Below are 19,972 nucleotides of genomic sequence, written 5' to 3' on the forward strand. Positions count from 1 at the left end.
GTTCCGCTGCACCCTGCTTCTCCGCTTTGCTCCTCGCGCTCTCTTCGCATTCGGCATCTTCCATCCGCCGCTACGGTCATTCTTTCATCCTTTCATGATCTCGTTCGCTCGGTTACGCCGATGCTCCCCGCGGGAACGGGCACCTAAGCGCTGCACTTTAAGAGAGCATGAAAGAGAAAGATCATAGGCATATAATGAACGTTTAAATGAAATTAATTCTGCAGTTCTACGTGCCAAAACCAATATTTCATTTGAGGCACGCGGTAGTAGGGGACGCCGTATTAATTGTGACCAACGGGGCATGTTTAAAGGGCCCAAATTGCGCAGGGGGCGGGCGTTTGAGTATTTAAATCGAATGACTTGCTTGCTTTCTTCCTATACTATGGCGCAAGACCACTACGGGTGATTGGCCAAGAAGTCGGTGGTTAAACGGGTGAGGCGGGAAGAGAAAATTTGAGGGTCAAGTATATGTGAGGCAACATTTGCAGTTAAACAATGAATTAAAGTAGACCTACTTAGATTAAGGACATTTCCTTTTGATGTAAAGGTGCGCTATTTGAAAGGAAAGCAAACTAGAAGGTTTTACGTTTTATTCGATTGAAATGGGAATTTAGTAATATAATGCATAAGAAATCATAAGCATCGATGTACGTGCGTCGAAATTGTCTTCTTTTACGTCGACAATTTCGTCATTCTTTCCTTTTTTAATTTCCTGCCGACAAGAAATAAAATCTGATAAAGGAAGCAGATTTGCCACTTTGCACAAATGCATCTTTGAAAGGACCACTCAAACCATGAAACTTTAGGAGTTCAAAATTCGCTTCGACTAATGGAACAAAACCTTGGGCAAGTATGCGTCTCCGATAGAGATCATTTTGAAGGGAATTAACGATTGTTTTAATAAAAATAAAGCTTCCTCTGTTAACAGTTTGGTTTCTGTAGGGCTTCGAATTTATATAGTGCTGAAATCAGTGAGAAATGGCCAGCGAGGTCTCGCGCCATTTGCTCTCGCCACGAGGTAGCACTAGAAGAAGAAGAGGGTTCCAGGGCGCGCACCCCTATTTCTTGCGTTTTGCAGGATTGAAACGTCTCTGGGGTTCGCCGTGCAAACACAAGCGATATGGTCCCAAACAATGATGCTCCCGACGAGAAGAAAAGCAAGAAGTGACGTCGCTCTCGAAAACGTAGCGTGAGTTCCAGTGCAAGTGTGTCGTCTCGCACCTCGTCGTCCTCGAGCAAGTCCGAAGCGACACGCAGGCGTCCCAGCCATACCGACCTAGAAAAAGATCGGAAAGGCTCCGCGATTGCCGCGCTGGAATCGAACTTGCCAGTAACCATGACCACCGCCCTTCAACTGGACGAAGTAATTCCCTCACGTGAAGAGAGCCCTCTCAAACGGAGGCTGTCTTTCGACGCCGATTTCCAGCGCAAGTCCTCGGACACCAGCGCACCTCAGCAGCAACGCGCTTCCGCCGACTTTGGTCTGGTAGAACCTCACGTTGCTGCTCCCACTGCTCCGACGACGGAGAAGCCCAGAGAGAGGAACGGGCTCCCAGAGCAGAAGGAAGCAATCCAGGAGTACCAACAGGCGTCCCAACAAGAATGTGAAATCACACTGCCAGCTCAGTCTCCGGAGTGCGCCGCCAGCGGTGCCAATACACTCCAGACTCTGTCCGCGACCCCGATCAAAGAAAGGGCTGCGGGCTCTCCGACGCCCTCTCAAAGACAGCCGGAGCCACAAGATGGACGCAAAGTGAGCCAGTCAAGTCGCCAAGCGAGTTTATCTCACCAGCACGTTTCGTTCTCCTCTGTCCTTCAAGAACTTAACAGCATCAGCAAAGAACACCTCGAAGCCCAGCGAATCAAGTCAGCCGCTCTGAGGACCTCATACTATGATTCGGATCACGTGAGTTTCACACTACTTGTCACCTTTTCACTCTCCTACCCCCCGTCATGCCGTTCCTCACAGTTCTGTGTCCAACATTTTCGAGAATAATATTGGAGTGGTAAAGAGACGACAACAGTTTTGCATAGGCCTTCCCGTTTAAAATGCGTGTGCATAAGCGAAATATTTTTCTCGTATTGACGATGCGGTCGGCATAGTCGCCGACAGGCGAACAAACAACGCGCGGTGCGCCCCGAGAACAGACACGGACGCAGGGAGGAAGCAGGAATGAAGCATAACATTTAATGGAGCGTTTGTTTGCTGAATCAGGTGCGAATGGCCTTTCTGATAGTCCTTCAGCTAAGTGCCTTTCTAGTGGTTGTCGTTGACCAACGTTCGCAGACCGAGTTCGTCCATCGCGTCGTTTCCATCATTTGTCGCTGCCAATGTTATTTTTGAAGTTCACGCTGAGTCGTCGTCTTGCCGATCTTGTAATAGTACGGGCTTTCCGTTTCTCCATCCTTCGAATTTGTAAAAATACGGCTCGTCATCTCGTTTGGGCTTCCCCATCGTTTGTGTGATGCCGATGCCGTTCGTATCATTGTGGGGTCGTATGCGCACCTTGGAACTGCCCATGCATTTCTTCACTTTAAGGTCACGAAAAAGTATTTCAAGAGCTAAGGATTGCGTTAGCTCTGTAAATGGAGTATTTGCTGACTTTCAAGGCAACTGGACAACAGCCGCAACTAATCTTCCTATATAGGAGCTCAGTGCGATTACGGTGAAGCAGTCCAGTTTGTCTGATGCTTCGTGTCGATTCACGTGATGGTTGGTGTAAAGGTGATGTACTTAGCTGATTATTGTCTTGCTAGTTTTGTGGGCGGAGTCAGTTGTTTTAACCTTATTTGTTATGATGTTCCACTTGTCACTAGCGGTAAGAGCCTATCAAAATGGCGGTGTCCATGTTGTTTGCGACGCATGAGGTGCTATGAACGTTAATGAAATTACATCGCATTGCATCAGTAGTCATCTTGTTAGGAGAGAGAATCGGCTGGCTGCGGATCAGATTAGTTTCCAGGGCTTCCTATGGCATAGTGATGGCAGTATTTGTACCATGGAAGAGTTAAATAAATCTATTAATAGCCTATCGGGCCTCCCTGCTTTCAGTACTCTTGCAGGCTGAACGCAGTTGGGCCCTTTGTGTATCTGTATATATATATATATTAATAACGGTAAACTAACTGCCTTGGGTGCCTTTCCTTCCTATAACGCTGGGCGCCTGATATTCCAGGTCACACAAACAGCACGTGTGTTATCAGCGTCCCATAGCGTTCCTGACCAGAAAATAACAATCGCACACTTTTAAAGAAAAGAAATGACAGCGAGACATACGACGATTCTTGTTGTTAGGAAAATGGACCTTTCGCCGATGTCACCGATGCGTAATTACTGTGGTACAATGACTACACCTGTAGTTGTAAGTAGCAGGTCTCTTGCACGGATTCGCTAGGTGCCCCGGTGACGAGCATCTTAGGCCACGTCGCTCCGTCTTTTTAGCCTCACCCCCTCCAAACCGGTTCCATAAGAGTGACCCGACTATATCCGTGAAGCGTAGGAACCTCAAGCGGTGGCAACTTCGTTCGTAGGGCAAACGTCGCACTAAAAATATTATGCGGTTTTGCGTGCCAAAACCACTTTTTGATTATGAGACACGCCGTAGTGGAGGACTCCGGGAATTTCGAGCAGGTGGGATTCCTTAACGTGCACCTAAAGGTAAGTACACGGGTGCTTTCCCATTTCGCCCCCATCGACATGTGGCTGCCGTGGCCGGGATTTGATCCCGCGACTTCGTACTGAGCAGCCCTAAACCATAGCCACTGAGCAACCAAGGCGGGTAACGTCGCACTGGTGGTAGCAGACGCTTCTGAAGTTCACCGAGTCTCACCGCTTGGCGGTTCTCTAGAACGGTACTGAAGCTCTATCATAACCTGGACCAATCTCTTTGCCGAATGTAATCGCGTCCGATGTGTTCCTTCTTCATTGAGGTCGTTGGGTGTGTCTGCACAGATCTTCTCGTCGAGTTCCTGGATTGGCTGAAAAGGCCACTCGATCGTCCTCAACGAAACCGCGCAGTAGATTTCCAAAGTAAAACTTCCGACTTCACCCAGTAGCAAGGTCAACTTCGCATGTATTGGCATACGGTGTCGTAACTTCCTCTCTAGGAAGGTGCTCTCGTAGAGAAGTTCACGTCGGCAGGAACCGTCGGAATAATTTACATCGCGGTCCTGGCTGTCATTCTATCTCGTATTTCTCGGCACCAGGTGGGGTTCGTTTGACTTGTTAGAGATGTAAATACATTCTTCTTCTTCATCATCATCATCATCATCAGCCTGGTTACGGCCACTGCAGGGCAAAGGCCTCTCCCATACTTCTCCAACTACCCCGGTCATGTACTAATTGTGGCCATGTTGTCCCTTTGTCCCTGCAAACTCCTTAATCTCATCCGCCCCCTAACTTTCTGCCGCCCCCTGCTACGTTTCCCTTGGAATCCAGTCCGTAACCCTTAATGACCATCGGTTATCTTCCCTCCTCATTACATGCCCTGCCCATGCCCATTTCTTTTTCTTGATTTCAACTAAGATGTCATTAACTCGCGTTTGTTCCCTCACCCAATCTGCTCTTTTCTTATCCCTTAACGTTACACCCATCATTTTTCTTTCCATAGGTCGTTGCGTCGTCGTCAATTTAAGTAGAACCCTTTTCTTAAGCCTCCAAGTTTCTGCCCCGTACCTGAGTACTGGTAAAACACAACTGTTCTACCTTTTTCTCTTGAGGGATAATGGCAACCTGCTGTTCAAGACCTGAACCTTCATAATGTAAGAAAGGGGACATTTAGGTCACATGGCTGTGGACGACCAAGGAGCGAGGTCACGCTGCTTGAAGGACAGCGCGGACCTACGAAGGCGATGCTGTTCATATATGACAAATTTCCTGCATTCGTACTTAGGAATTAGTAGCTGGGTGCGATCTAAACATGTGTCTTAACAATGTGTTCAGACTGTCCAACCAACATATATTTAAATGCGTCCTAGCCTAGTAAATATGCGTTGCGTTGTGATTCCCGTGTTTGGGGGGGGGGGGGGGGGGGGGGGGACAGTGCACGTACTCAGGTTGTGGCGTCAATACCGATATTCAATATCCAAGCAGTCTGCGTCTTATACAGTCATCTTAAATGAATATTTTCTCTGTGCGCGTAGATGGCGGAAGCAATACACATACGGTGTCCACAAATGATCCCACCAGTAGCGAAGTAAATGCGACATCAAAGCAACCAAATTTCCAAAGAAGAATATTCCGAAGGTTTTTATGAGCAGTAGAGAAATATTTAAAAACGTTGCTAGTTTGAATAAAAAAAGAAACGTTCCCAAACTGGTCGTTCCCTTGCGCTCTAGAAGCTCGCTGTTGCATTGTTGCAAGAATGACTCGCATGAACAATTTCTTGGAGAGCCAGAAAATGTCCACCAGAACAGGCATGCTAATCAAACCAGTTACATTTTTCCTAATTGGTTATTGCTAACTTAATTAAGGGCATTCGAAATGTTATGTGTGATGTGCCATCTTTGCAGCAACGCGCTGGACGTCATCTTGTCTAAGACGCGGCAAAACGACACTGCTCGTTCGACAGCCTAATTTCACGCATAGCTAATTCTTTTACCCCTGTTCTGTGGTGTCCTCACCCTGCCGTTCGCCGTTGTATGCGAAGCAAGCGGCTTTTGCTAACGCATGGAACAAACCAGGCTTGTTTTTTTTTTTTGTGGTTATTACTGACGGGAGAAGGGTAATTGGCATAATAAAATGACCGCATAAAATATAATCCGCTTGCTGATCAGTTGCCTACGCGCACGGCATTTTCCATTTTGTTCCAGCGTACCCATTTGCATAATGCGCCATGTATAAAAGAGATCCTTCCAATCACCCCCCCACTGGAACAGTTTCTTTAAATCTGTGCCTTTTCTTTTAACCCCGTCAGCTTCGTTTAAATTAACGCTGAAAGGCAACGCATCCTTCCGTGCAACTATATCTGTAATTTTTATGCCAAACAGTGCTGTTCTACATACAACGCACGTAGTGATATTAAAGTATTTGGAGAATTCGGCTGCTCGAAAAAAATTGTTAACAAAACTGAAAAACTCCTCACGGGATAGTGCGGCACATTATCCTTTAAATATTTTCCACACAAAAGTGAGAGAGCGCGTCGTTTGTGAAATTTGTAATTTTTCTCGTACCGAAAAAAAAAAGAAAAAAGGAAATCGCTTTCACAGATTAACACAAGTGCGCAGGTGGGTCATTTATTAAAGCCAGTTATTCCGTGAAGAAATCTGGGCAGCTGAGCAAAGTCCATCAAAGCATGTTTGGTCACGCTAGAGACAAAAATGGAAGAGCCGGCATCACGTTCGGTGCACATGGCTTAACCCATCTTGCCAGCAGCTTACCGACTGCGTAGACAGACAAGGCTCGCCCGCTCTATTCTCAAGCCGTCGCTTCTTCACCACTGAGCACTCTGCTGAATCGGATGTGTGTTCCTATTCCGTACTTGAATTTGGCATTTAATTAGTGCGCGTCTCTTCCTTTTTCGCCTCTCGTACCGAGCCGCTGCTCTGCATAGTTTTGCTAACCGCGTGTTTCCAGGCTTGCTCATGTTATTGCGCTGTGCTTGAAGCCGCAGTGCCTGTAAGCAGGTAAATCTGGAATACTTGCGAACGCCTGCAGCACAAAATCAGTGTAACGGAGCGCGAGTAGAAGAGAACACGCGCAAAGTCATTTCTCTCGAAGGACTGACACATGAGAAAAAACAGTGCGCGGGACAGGTTAACTCTCGACGCTCAACTTGCTGATCACACTTGTCCTGCGTTTTCACGGCATCATGCATGTGCGACCTGACTTGCACAGTTTCGGGTCACACGTTCCAAGCGAGAACGCTAGCGCAAACGGAGCATCCAGAGTTCATGCATGGAGCTTTGTGCATGGAGTTTTATAAGCTCCGAAGAACAGCACTATACTGCCGGAGCTTCGATTTTTCACGCGAGACGCGTTTTCTTGCCGACGCAATGTATCAGGGGGGTTGGAATGCAATGCAATGTTATCATAGGCGCGACTGCGAGGAGGGGGTGGGGCTCCGGAGCCCGAGCCCTCTCCGAAGTTTCCCAGCGGGCGGGGGCGCAGAGCAATCTGCAACACTAGGGCGCAGAGAGACAGCCCGGCAAGGAAGAGAGAGCGCATGAAGTTGGCAGCCATCCCTGCTTGGCCTTAACCACTGCACCCGCCAATGATTACCGACAATTAGATACGGCACGCGGGCCGCGTAAGCGTTAGCCGCGCACAGTCATTCGCACCTACGCCTCTCCTTCCCAAGCGCGGGTTTGATCACGTGACCTCCAACAAACCCAAGCATTGAGCGCGTGGTAAGATTAAGCCCATCAAGCCGATATCCTTTTCGGCTCAGTGTTAAGTGCTTCTTCTCGCACCCACACTCGCTCATTCAAAGGTTTTTTTGTACTTTACAAGGTACAGCGACGTCGAGAAAAAAAACGAGAAATAGAAAAGACGCGTCCAGCTCGCTTCTACCGCGGCTGCGGACGTCTCAGTATGCACGGCTACAAACACGCGTGGGCGCCAACGACAGAGCCAACTGTGGCCATGTCGCTTGTCGGTACTTGACCATTACCCGGCTGACGTTGAGAAGGAAACGTATTTGCCGTCGTATATGAACACCAACGGAAGCATCACACTAGGCGCGCGGGGAGACAGCGCACGCGAAAGGACCACCCATCTCGGATCGCAAGCTCCAACGCGGCGCAGAAAACAAAGCGCGTCAGCCGCGTATGTAGTACTCCTCAAACGCACGGACAGCCAAGCGCGGTCACTAAACACTAAAATAAGACGCGCGCTCTTACTGACTGTTTGGGCATAACCGACTAATTTAGACAATTGTTCGCTCTCGTTTTAATGGAGCAATGCGGCTTCATGAATGTTACGTGGCGATACGCCTTCATAAAAGAAACAATTTGGGCACTATCGCATAGACCGGACCCGTTCTGTACCAGGGCTCCAGTTTTAAATGTGCTTCTTCTACAGGAAGGCATTCATCAGGTATTCAGTTGGAAAAAGTTATCAGGCGCTAATACGAGGCAAGGACGCAGTGAGGGGAGCTTCAGGGAACAGAGGCAAGCTTCAAGCAAACCATCTCGCTTATAAAAGAACGCAAAAAGTTATGCACAGGAACATAAATGGGGTATATAACAGCGTAAGCAAGATGAGGCGTTTTGGGTACGAAAAAACTTTTCGTTGTGCTATTTAAAACTAGATATTCCATGCTGTACATTTCCCTTATTAATTTTTATTCGTCAGATATGCCTTATCAGCTGCTCAATAACCTATTTCACGCTGTTCCTACTAGCTCTCGTGTCCTTCCGCACTTTTCCGATCTCGCTGTGTCAGTATTTACTGATTGATGCGCTAATATGATTGTTTGTTCGTGTGCCTGATAATCTATTATCCAATAATCATTATTGCTCTGCCGGGAAATAAATTAAGTCAAATACAGAAGGCATGCTTTAATTAAACTGTTGCGTTGCGGAGTCGCATTTCTTTGTGCTAGTAATTCTAGTTATAAATTCTGTTCAGAAATTTTTATATATCGTGTAAGTTTTATAAATGTTGGGGTTTATCTGCTCATATGAACTTCCGTGAGGAAAAGATTTCTTGATTACATCTATATGTATTAAAACCTTTAGAAGACTTTGCGTGGCTTTTACCATTGATGTGTATTTGTGCGACCTAATAGGCACAAATCACGTAGTCTGAATTAAAAAAGGCGAGAGATAACTTTTTCTTGAATACTCTCACGAACCCCCCACCCCCCCTTCTGGAAAAATAGAAGCTTTCCGTCTATGGCTGTAACAACAGCATTAGTCTGAAATTCGGGAGCGTAGAGGAAATTCTTCCGAGTAATTAGCTCAGTGTCCACAGCGCACGTCACCGTGAAAAGAGACTCGACTAAAGCTTTGGTTGCAAAGCACCATGCCACCCTAAGCCGTCTGAACGAATATCTAAGGCTGCAAGAATAGCAGCCGTAGGTTCGTTAATTGGTGGGACCGCAGTGAAGTTCCCTTTGCCCGATTCGCTGGACGATGAAGGTGAACGATACATTATAGAGTTCTGAATAGCCACACCTCGACGATCGCCGACCCGCACAACATAAAGGCGATTCGCAACTACGGCACAGAGAACATGGTGGACGCGGCTACTGTAGAGGGATCACTATGTATCTTGAATAGCTTTTTTCGTCAAAATCTGCTTAAATGCCTCTTTATTTTTTATATTTTCTTGCAGGCTCCACGCCACTCTCAGGTTGTCCTAACTGCAACAGGTGTGTCAATCAAGGTGCAGCACGTCACCCTTATGGTCGTCCTCATGCTGATCGTGACGGCCGTGGCAATAGTCATTGTGTTGCTGTTCGCACGAGGCGCCAAATCACCACCCTCAACACCGTTCCGCAAGACTGAGGACTGCCTCGCCCACTCGTGGCGCCTCTCTAATGGACTAAACCGCCATCTCGATCCATGCCACAACTTTAGTGCCTACGTCTGCTCCGCTTGGTCGCCTCCGAAAGGCTACCTAGAGTGCTCTAACTCAGCCATGGATGACGTAAGGAAATCGTGGTTTCCACAATTCTACAACGTACTCAGCGAAGGGACGAAAACCATCGGTGCGGGCCGCAAACCAATGGCCATGTACTTGTCCTGCATGGGCAACCGATCACAGTACGGCTCGAACTTGGACATCTTCTGGAAGTTCCTCAACGAATGTAGACTCTCCTGGCCAGAGAAACCCGCGCCAAGTGACACCAGCGCCCTCGACGTACTGATGACGCTAGCTTTCAAGTGGCAGGTCCCGCTATTCTTCCAAGTGCGCGCTATGCGCTTGTCCCCACCAAATTGGCGTTTCATATTAGAGCCCGGTTCCCTCATATCAATTTTGTACCATCAGCATCTCACAGTCAAAAGCACCGGCGGATACGCGAAATACTGGGCCACGTTCTTCTACATCCTTAGCCGAAACTACAGTAAGTATGGGGTCGACACGAAGTTTATCAACACGACTATGGTTATGGAAGGTGACGTCTTCAGAAAACTGCTGAACGCTAGGCGTATTCCGGTAACCGAACCAGCTCTGGTGCGAATCGCTCTAATCGGACTCCTCACTCCGCCGCTGTCCTCCAAGCAATGGCTACGTGCCTTCAGGCAGACCGAGCTTGAGCCTGAAGTGAAGCGCAACGACCAGGTTTTCGTAGGCGACGTAGAGTTCTTCCGGACTATGGCGACCGTGATGTCATCGTACAGAAAAACCGAGCTGCTGTCCCTGATCGCCTGGTCTTGCGTGCAGCTGTTTGCTCCGGCAGCGGATATCCAGCTGCTTGAGAATCGGTACGACCAGGGCATCACCATATATCGGCCGTACTTCTGCGAGCGATTCGTCGAGGCCGCATATCGGCTCCTGGTGATCGCGCTCACCTCCGTGTCGCGCTTCACGTCAGCACAGCGCGCCGCCGTCGAAGCAGGCTTCGATAGCTTGGTTTTGGCGGCTGCAGCAGCGGCCATCGCAACGCAATGGCTGGGCGCCGAGAGCCGGAAGCTCGCGGTCGTGAAGCTGCGTTCGACGCGGCTAAAGCTGTGGCCCCCCGAGCGTTTCCTCCAAAACGACGTGCTCGAGCGCATGTACAGCGATTTTCCCAGCACTGAACTTTCGTTTGCCGAGTACTGGGTGAAGACGAGCCGCTGCGCTGCTAAGGCGCATGACACGCACGCTGACATCGACGTCTTCAGCTTCGCGGTCAACTACGCACTGCCCTATGTGCTCTATGACGCCTCAAGCGGCGACGTCAAGGTGGCCGTGGGCGCCATTAGTCCGCCCTTGTTCTACCCTGGCGGGACCGAGGCCATGTTCTACGGGGGTCTGGGCTTTGCCATGGCACTCAATCTGGTCGCGTCCGTAGACCGACAGGGACTGCGGTGGCACCCGAACGGCACATTCGGCCACTTCTTTTTGTCCAGGTAAGCTTTCCGTTATTGATGCGGAAATAGGTATTCTGGTATTCCTTTTTCTTTATTCACATTAGGCCTAAAGAACACCTTGCATATGTAAGGAGTGATGTGTTGATTCATTCGTTTGGTTAAAAGCCCCATGGCAGCACTTGGACTATGACAGACGCCATTCTGGAGTGCGTCGGATCGATCTTGGGCTCCTGGGGTTCTTTAATGGGCGCGTATATATACAGGGCTTTTTTTTTAAAAGCACTCCATTCTTTAAATTTCGCATAGGGAAACAGCACAGCTGTAACCCTTAATCTGAACTACTCAGTGAGACCTTAATTACTTCTACGAGAAATCAATACATCCGATTGAACAATTCACATAATTACAATATTTACCTTTTATTTATAGTTATCGGAACATATCGTAGCCGCCGAGTTCGCAAGGCATGTGCACTTTAACGAATTATCAGGACTTAGCCAGTTTCTACACATTAATTTTCAAGGTGTCCAACGAAATGCATTGGCGTTCCAGTTACTTCTGTGCTTCAGTGCATAAAACAGCATTGCCTTAAAGTAGGGAGCAGCAACCCTGAATTCTTACCGCATGTTTGACGGCGCATATGTCGGAACTTGTGCCACCCTTAGAATTCCTTTTATGTCAGCATGCCTTGCATATACAGGGTGTCCCACATAACTTGAGCCAAGAATTGAAAAATGAAAGGCACGTCGGAACCGAACTAAACCGAACGCATACTATTCGCAATAGCCTATAGTAATTCAGACAGTTTTCTTGTTTGCCCCATAACTCACTAGCCAATTAAGTTTGATCAGCCAACTTTTTAATTATTGACGGAGTACCCCAAGTATGATACCTAAATTTGTAGAGCACCGTCAGAAACTACCGATCGAGTTGTTTCCTTTACGATACGTCTCCCGTAGTCCTTTCACCCGCATTGCAAAGAAAGCCCGCGAAATATGGAAACAGCTACGTGACGGAGCGCTCCCGCAGTGGTAGCGTGCTGCTCTCAAGCGTGCGTTCCGTGAACGAGGTTAGCTCCCGGCGGATGACGGCGAAAATGCATGCTGCTGGCCGAGTGCTGCCGATGAGAGAAAGGAACGCCCTGCCGCTTCCTCGTCGTCACTCACGATGCAGCTGACCTTGTTCACTGATCGCAGGCTCGAGAGCAGCGCAATATCACTGAGCAATCGCTCCGTCACGTGCTTTTATTATATTTCACGGGCTTTCTTTGCAACCCGGAAAAGAGGACTACATGAGGTGTATCGTAAAGGACACAACCCGATCGGCGGTTTCTGAAGGCGATCTACAAATCTGCCTATCATACTTGGGGTCCTCGCGAATAATTAAAAAGTTGGGTAATTAAACCTCATCAATTTGTGAGTTATGGGGAAAACAAAAGATTCTCTGAGTTACTATGGTCTATTACGAATAGTGTGCTTTCGGTTACATCCGCTTCCGACGCGCCTTTCATTTTTAAATTTTTAGCTCAAGTTACGTGGCACACCCTTTATACACTCACTAGTTAAAATTCGTAGATTTAAATATGAGCCGTAAAGAAATTAATCAACACAATAATTAGGGTAATTCTTCAATTAATCTTTTTCATTTCTTGTAGGAGTAATGAACCGCCTCATCGTGTGGTTTAGTTCAAAAGTTATTATTGTCACCTGGTAGTGACGTTTGAGAAGGCAGCAAAACTGTGATTAACGAAACGAGCGTTTTATTAGGCGAACTCGCGCCCTCAAAAGCAGGCTACACTCAAAGAAGGATGGCAGCGGCGAACACGATCGGCGGTCGTCGAAAATCTGATGAGCGGGTGAAGCGCGTCGGCTTTTATACATCTGTCGTCGAATGTTCCAAAGCAATCGCTGGGACCCGCGTGCCTTACACAATGTTCCACATTATTCGCGTCGCGCACACACGCAATCAGATAACACAACTTGCGGTGAAAGACAGTGGACGGAACCATCGATACCATTCCAGAAACTTCTTTTACATGCAGGCGCGTCCTGCGCTGTGCGATAACATTTGTTAGGCGGCGAGAAGTGGTCGCCCGATAAAGATAAAGAAGTACACATGTCATTATAAAGTCATCTTTTCGGGTGTTTTAAGTACCGAAACCAGCATCTGAATATAAGGCACGCCATAGTGTGGGACTCTGCAACAATTTTGACCACCTGTGGCTGTGTAAAGTGCGCCCAACGCTGGGTACAGGGGTATTCTTGCATTTCGCCCCCACCAATATGTGGCACCCACGGCTGGAATTTCATCCTGATGCTTAGCAGCGTGACGCTAAAGCTGCTAAGCACCTACGGCAGGTACTAATGATTAAAATTGTGCTGTCTGCTGGAGGCAGCATTTTAAAATTCGGTGCAGCTACAAGAAAAAGCACCTTGTATATGTGGCGTTCTTGTGTGTTCTGGTTAATTGCACCATGCAGATTTTTTTTATTCGCCTGTGGAAGGTAGCGAAGTTTTAGTCCTCGAGCTGGATTACTCCAAGCGGCACAATTTACTCAGACAAGAAATTGAAGTGCATAATGGTTTGATTCACAGAACATGACCAGGTAACTTTTAGAATATTTAATTTCATCATCATCATCATCATTTATTATTCCCTTAAGGGCCCCATTTGGGGTATTACATAAGGGGGAGGCAAAACAATAATACAAACATCGAATGAATAGTCATGTACAAAGCAAAAAAACAAAGGCAACAACTGAAAAGACACTAGAAGTACAGGTTTTTGCATAATTAGCTGCAAATATGGGTGGTTAGTAACTCTCGAAATTTCGAAGGGTTTCGCTCTACAACAATGGATTCCGGGAGCGAGTTCCATTGTTCTATTGCAGAGGGAAGGAAGGATTTGTTAAAAGCGTTTGTAGAACCATGAAGGCGTTGGATACATAAAGAATTGAATAGACGATGTGATGAGCGAATGGGTGGAAATAAAAGTGAGGAACGAAGGTCAGGAAAGTTATAGTACAATTTATGGAATAGGCAGAGTTGCGAAATTATGCGTCTTGATGCTAAAAGGGGTAGACCAATGGATAACTTTAAGTTAGTAACGCTGATAGTGTTTTCATAATTCGATAAGATAAAGCGGGAGGCACGATTTTGAGTAGCTTCTAAAGTGTCAGTCAAGTACTTTTGATGTGGATTCCAAATTGCAGACGCGTATTCTAACTTGGTACGGATGAAAATTTCATATGCTAGTTTACGAATCGACGGAGGAGACAAGGATAGGGATCTTTTAATATAGTTAAGGGATCTTGAAGCATCGGCGGTTATTTGTTGGATGTGGTTCGACCAATTTAGTTTGTTAGTGATGATAACGCCAAGGTAGCGGTAACTGTCGACCTCGGATAAATTCACAGAGCCCAAAGAGTATAGAAATTTGGATGTAGAGCGTTTACGTGATACATGCATTAACTTGCATTTGGAGACATTTAGATCCATCATCCAGCGTGAGCACCACTTGTCAATAGAATTTAGGTCATTTTGCAGAATGGATTGGTCAGTGTTAGTAGTGACACGACGGTAAATAACACAGTCATCGGCGAATAGACGTATTGTGGATGATATGTCTGTTGGGAGGTCGTTAATGTATATTAGAAAAAGGAGTGGGCCGAGGACGGATCCCTGTGGTACACCGGATATTACTTTGGTAGTATCTGAACAGCGACCGCCAACACAGGTGAACTGGAGGCGATCTGTCAGGAAGCAAATGATCCATGATAGGATTAGAGGGTCGAGATGAAGGCATGAAAGTTTGGACACTAGTCGGTGATGAGGGACGCGGTCGAAAGCCTTTGAAAAATCTAAGTAAATTACGTCAGTCTGAAATGAAGAATCTAAGTTTAGGTGGAGATCTGTGGTGAATTCGAAAAGTTGTGTTTCGCATGATAAGCCTGGACGAAAGCCATGTTGTTTGCTAAAGAAAAAAGAATTTCTGTCGAGGTGGGAAGCTATTTGGGAATAAATGACGTGTTCTAAAAGTTTACAGGCAATACATGTAAGTGAGATCGGGCGATAGTTGGATGGGTCGGAGCGCTTACCAGATTTAAAAACGGGGGTTACTTTGCTTAGTTTCCAGTCTTTGGGAATAGTACCCTCGCTTATAGACTGGGAAAAAATGATTTGTAATATCTGGCTAGAAATGACGTTAGTGCCTTTTAGTATCTTTACCGGTATGTTGTCAGGTCCGGGGGAGCTAGATATGTTAAGTTTATTGATTAGGCTTGCGATTCCTTCAGCAGTTACATCAATGGGAGGCATTTCAGTGCCGCAAAATCTTGGTAAAACAGGAATGTTGGTGGAAGATTCACAAGTGAAGACGGAAGAGAAGTATGAATTGAAGACGTCAGAACGCTTTTCAACTGGAACATGGGACCCATTAGGATTAGTTATGGTAATGTTATGCGACTGATTTCTATTTGGTGCGAGTATTTTCCAAAATTTTTTCGGGTTTACACGGATGATATTGAGAAGATCCTGGTGATAAAATTTTTTCTTAGAAAGCTTCAGAAGGCTGTTGTACTCGCGCAGGCAGGTGAAATACTTCTTCCATTTAGGGGCGAAACCACATTTTTTTGCCACTCTGAAAAGCCGCTTTTTCTTCAGTGCTAGTTTTTTCAGTTGGTTTGTGTACCAAGGCTTTCCCATGACACCACGAATACACACAAGAGGTACGTGCTTATTGATTAAGCTGAGTAGCTTATGCTTATATAACAGCCAGTTTGTATCAACAGACCTTCTGAAGGCAGTTGCTTTGAGGTATTCAAAAAAAATATTCAGTTCAGTGTTAATTATGGAAAAGTCAGCTTTTTTGTAGTCCCGAATTAGTTTTATTGAAAGCTGTTTGACTGGAACAGGGATTTCTAAATTGAAAAGTACAATACTGTGATCACTCAGCCCATTGACACATGCTATAGACTGAATGTATTCGGGTTGGGAAGTGAGGACCAGGTCAAGGGTGTTTGAGCCACGTGTAGGTAAATTTACTGTTTGTGTAAGGTTGAAGTTTAAGGCTAAATCAAGGAAATCTTTTGACTGGCGGGATGATGCTGTTAGAGTGTCCCAGTTTATATCCGGAAAGTTAAAATCACCACAAATAATATAGTTAGCACGCGGGAATAGAGAAGATGCATCTAAAATGACAGTGTGAAGTTCGTCGATAAAGGAAGGGTCACAATCGGGTGGGCGATAACATGATATGAGAATGCAGGTGCATGTGGGCATGGATATGTGCACACAAAGAATTTCGTGAGTACAACTGTTAGGGAGCTGGTAACAAGGAATGCTGTTTTTCGTGAAGACAAGAATGCCGCCACCCCTTCGTTCCCTCCTATCGCGTCTGTAAACAGTGTAGGGGGAATCTGCATGTAATAGCTCAGTGCTATCTATGTCAGGGGTTAACCAAGACTCAGTGAAAATGGCCATGTCTGTGTTATTATCCTCGAGAATGGCTTCAATGGTATCTTTTTTTGACATGTAACTGCGAACATTAGCCAGTATAACAGAAAGTATGCGATTGTGTGATGTTTCAAGAGGGTTTAGTAGCGGCTGGGAGGGAAAGGAGAGTGCTGGGCAAGCCTGAAGTGATGGCTAGGATTTAACTGGTAAAACTGAGTCTGATTGCACATCATATAAAAACTGTCTATCATTCATCTGAAGTTTATCGAAGCGTATCTTGAAAGTGGAGGCGTTGTTTTGTTTCGCATAGGCGTACAACTTTTTCCTTGCAAGCCGGACGCGCGATGAAAAATCTTCCCGGATAGAAATTGCCGTACCTTTAAGCTTTGGCCCGGCAGACAGAATACTACACTTATCTTTGTACCGCGCAAGTTTTACTATAATTGGTCGGTTTTTACCGGCCTGGAAACGGCCAAGCCTGTGTGCGCGTTCTATGTCATTTTTGGTTATGGAAATTAGAAGTTTATCTGCACACAGTGAAATAACGCGAGACTCTGATTGCTCCCAAGTTTCATCATGCGCATCCTCAACACCGAAAAAAAGTAGGTTGTCTCGGCGAAGGCGGTTTTCAGAGTCATCGCATTTCTGTACGAGGTCGTTTATTTGGGAAGTGAGTTTAATTATTTCAGTATTGTCACTAGATGCAGGTATCGAGTGATTTGATTTATCAACGTCTACAATTTTCTCAAGGGCGTCGACACGGGCGGATAGACGGCCGACCTGGTTTTCAATGGTGGCCTGTGTAGCACGAATTACTACACATATTGCATTACTACACATATTGCAGATTAGGAGGAAGTGCGAAGTAGCGAAGTTCACAAATTGTAGTCGGTGGCTTTGCAAGCCAATGCTAGCCACACTGCTAGCCAATGCTGACGATGCGCCGTAATATGGCCGTCAAACTTGCGAGGAAATGTATTCTTCCGCTTCTATTTTCATTAAAACCACGTTTTATACATTGACGCACAAACGTAACTGCCACGCCAATCTATTTTGTCGCCAACTTCGGGAATTAAGTACTCAAAGGTCATATCACCCTGAAAATTCAGACCAAGTTGGTACGTCTTGCCATTTAACCGGCTACAGTTTAAATGGCAAGACGCACCAACTTGGTCTGAATTTTCAGGGTGATGCGACTTTTGAGTACCGGCTACAGTTCGTAAATTTCAGAAAGGACTGCAAAACCTAAGTATTTAGTGAGAAACCCGCTCAGTGAAAGTTTGTTAATTAGTCGATGGTCCAATGCGATTTCTCGTGCAAGCAATGTCCACTTCTTTGAGTAATCCAGCTCAATCACTACAATTATGCTTCCTGCCCCAGGTGAATTAAAAAAAGAATTATGCATAATCTAAAGAAAAGCACACCGGGTATAAATATGCGAGAGCGTTTTTGCATTTCGCCTACATCAAAATGCCGTAGCCGTGCGCGATAATCATACACGTGACCTCCTCCTCAGCAGGGGAACGCCATATAACCACTGCAACACATGCCGTGAACGCCAAAGTATCATTTTTTTTTCTGCGATGATGTATCTTTTCAATATCTTCAATCGTCTGCAGCTCTTCCGCGAAGGCCTTCGAGGACAGAGACGGCTGCCTAGGGGCGCTTGACGGGCACGCCGCCAGTGGCGGAGACAGCACCCAGAGCACAACCGGCGCGAGGGCCAGCATCTTTCCCGAGATCCCTGCTCTCGAGGTTGCCTACGCGGCGTACCGCCGCGCAGTCAGCGACAGGGGAGACGAAGCTCTTCAGGGAATTGTGGGGGGCTTTTCAGGAGACCAAGTGTTCTTCATGACACTATGCTACATGACTTGCACGCGACCCGATGCCGTGGGTCCGCACACAGTGGACTGCAACAAGGCGGTGCGCAGTTCGGAGGCCTTCGCCCGGGCATTACATTGCCCGCCCGAGTCCCAGATGAACCTCAAGCTAAAGTGTAAATTCTTTGGGTGAGAACCGGGCACTTCCCAAGGACTGCGATACCACGTTCACGTGGCATCGTACGACACACCTGCATGTGGCCTGTGCACATACAGTTTTCTGCGCAGCATCGAAAGCGATGTCGTCGCCAGCCATACACAACGTACCCACTGTTTTATTTCGTGTCTGGAATGACGTTAAAAAGCGCGGGCTCTCTCTCTCTCAGTATTTAAAAGTAAATACCTATGATGAATTCGTTGTAAGGCTTCGTTGCGCTCTAAACTCAGTGCGAAGGTCTTATTAATTTACTTTAGACGAGATGGGTGCCACCTGACCGTAACTTTGTCTATTTGCAAGTCGCGATATGGAAGGCTGACGCACTTTTTGAATACTTAAGATATCTATAGCGTGATGTGATTGTAATTTCTCGGAATTTACAACGTTGCCATCTCCTTTAACCTTCCACGCCTTTTTTTTTTTTTGTAAACGCTAGATGCTGCTGCATTTTTACTGTACAATATAAATAGCTGATGACGCGGCTTCTCAAATGGCGCAAATTAGGTAATGATGCACGTGTTGCTGCTTCATAGCTAAAGGTTCCAGAGGACTGTGTACCTGCCCATGCAGAAGCGGACTCGGCGGTGAAAGCGTTCATAAAGGAAAGGAATAGTTGCGGGAAGTTCTCTGTGCTAATTATCCTCTTGGCTTAGTTATTATATTGCTCACAATACAGAAAATAGAACAAAGCGCTCCCTGCAAGTGACCACCACTTGTGCATTTTGCAGAGCTTCCGTTCGAGAGTTAAACAATTCCGATTCACTCAATCACTGCTCACTGTAACACATTTTTTTTTCCATTTACCCCATTGGTTTATGCCAGATGTGGTTTGACCTATCAAGTTAACGCGGGCCCGCCGAATAGAAACTCCTAGCTATTTATATTGCTTGACTATGGGTATGACTTGCTGTTGAAATGACGCCACGTAATGACTCCCCATTTCTCTGCGCTAAACTTGAGGCCTAGGTTTGTCGCTGCATTGCCACAGATATTCGAAAGTGTCTGTAAGTATCTCGTGCGGCTGCGCCACGACGTAAGCGCCCCCACCGCAAACCATCGCGAGTGGGCAACACCCTCTACAGACCATAAGGCCTTCTCGCTGTACCCTCTCCCCTTGAGCTACGTCACGCAAAAGAGGCCCACATTGAAGTTCCGTGCAGCGTGCAACGAGCGGCGCAGCTGTGTTGAAAATGAGACGCGGAAGACCAATTCGGCGACGAAAGCGATAACGATTCGATTAGTTCCGGGAACCCTGCTGCTCCTTGGATAGCTTCGGGGTTAGAATAGTCCTGGCATGCTGCGACATGCTTCCGAGCGCATCTTTTTATTTTTTTCTGGATGCGAACCGTGCATGTATTCTCTGCGCTTGTGCTGCGATTAGGTTGTGTGTCCGGCAAGCCTTCATTGCAGCGGAATGTGGATTACGTTCATGCCAGGATATGCTTAAGTGTTGCGTGCCCAATTGCTGGAGCAATCGCAAATCGGGGCCGAAATTTCATGCGTTCATGTTTCCGCAATATCAA

The 19,972-nt window shown here is 46.7% G+C and overlaps 1 protein-coding gene across 1 annotated transcript; it reads left to right on the forward strand.

The window, feature by feature from the left end:
• The first annotated feature begins 1,336 nt into the window (after positions 1-1,336).
• LOC126524213 (endothelin-converting enzyme 1-like) lies at positions 1,337-18,811 on the forward strand. The gene is made up of 3 exons (XM_055067105.2): positions 1,337-1,906; positions 9,278-10,998; positions 18,032-18,811. The coding sequence occupies exons 1-3, from the start codon at positions 1,337-1,339 to the stop codon at positions 18,423-18,425; spliced, it is 2,685 nt and encodes an 894-aa protein (XP_054923080.1). The 3' UTR covers positions 18,426-18,811.
• The last annotated feature ends 1,161 nt before the right edge of the window (positions 18,812-19,972 follow it).

This window comes from Dermacentor andersoni, chromosome 3 (genome assembly GCF_023375885.2).
Source record: "Dermacentor andersoni chromosome 3, qqDerAnde1_hic_scaffold, whole genome shotgun sequence".
Taxonomy (NCBI): Eukaryota; Metazoa; Arthropoda; class Arachnida; order Ixodida; family Ixodidae; genus Dermacentor; species Dermacentor andersoni.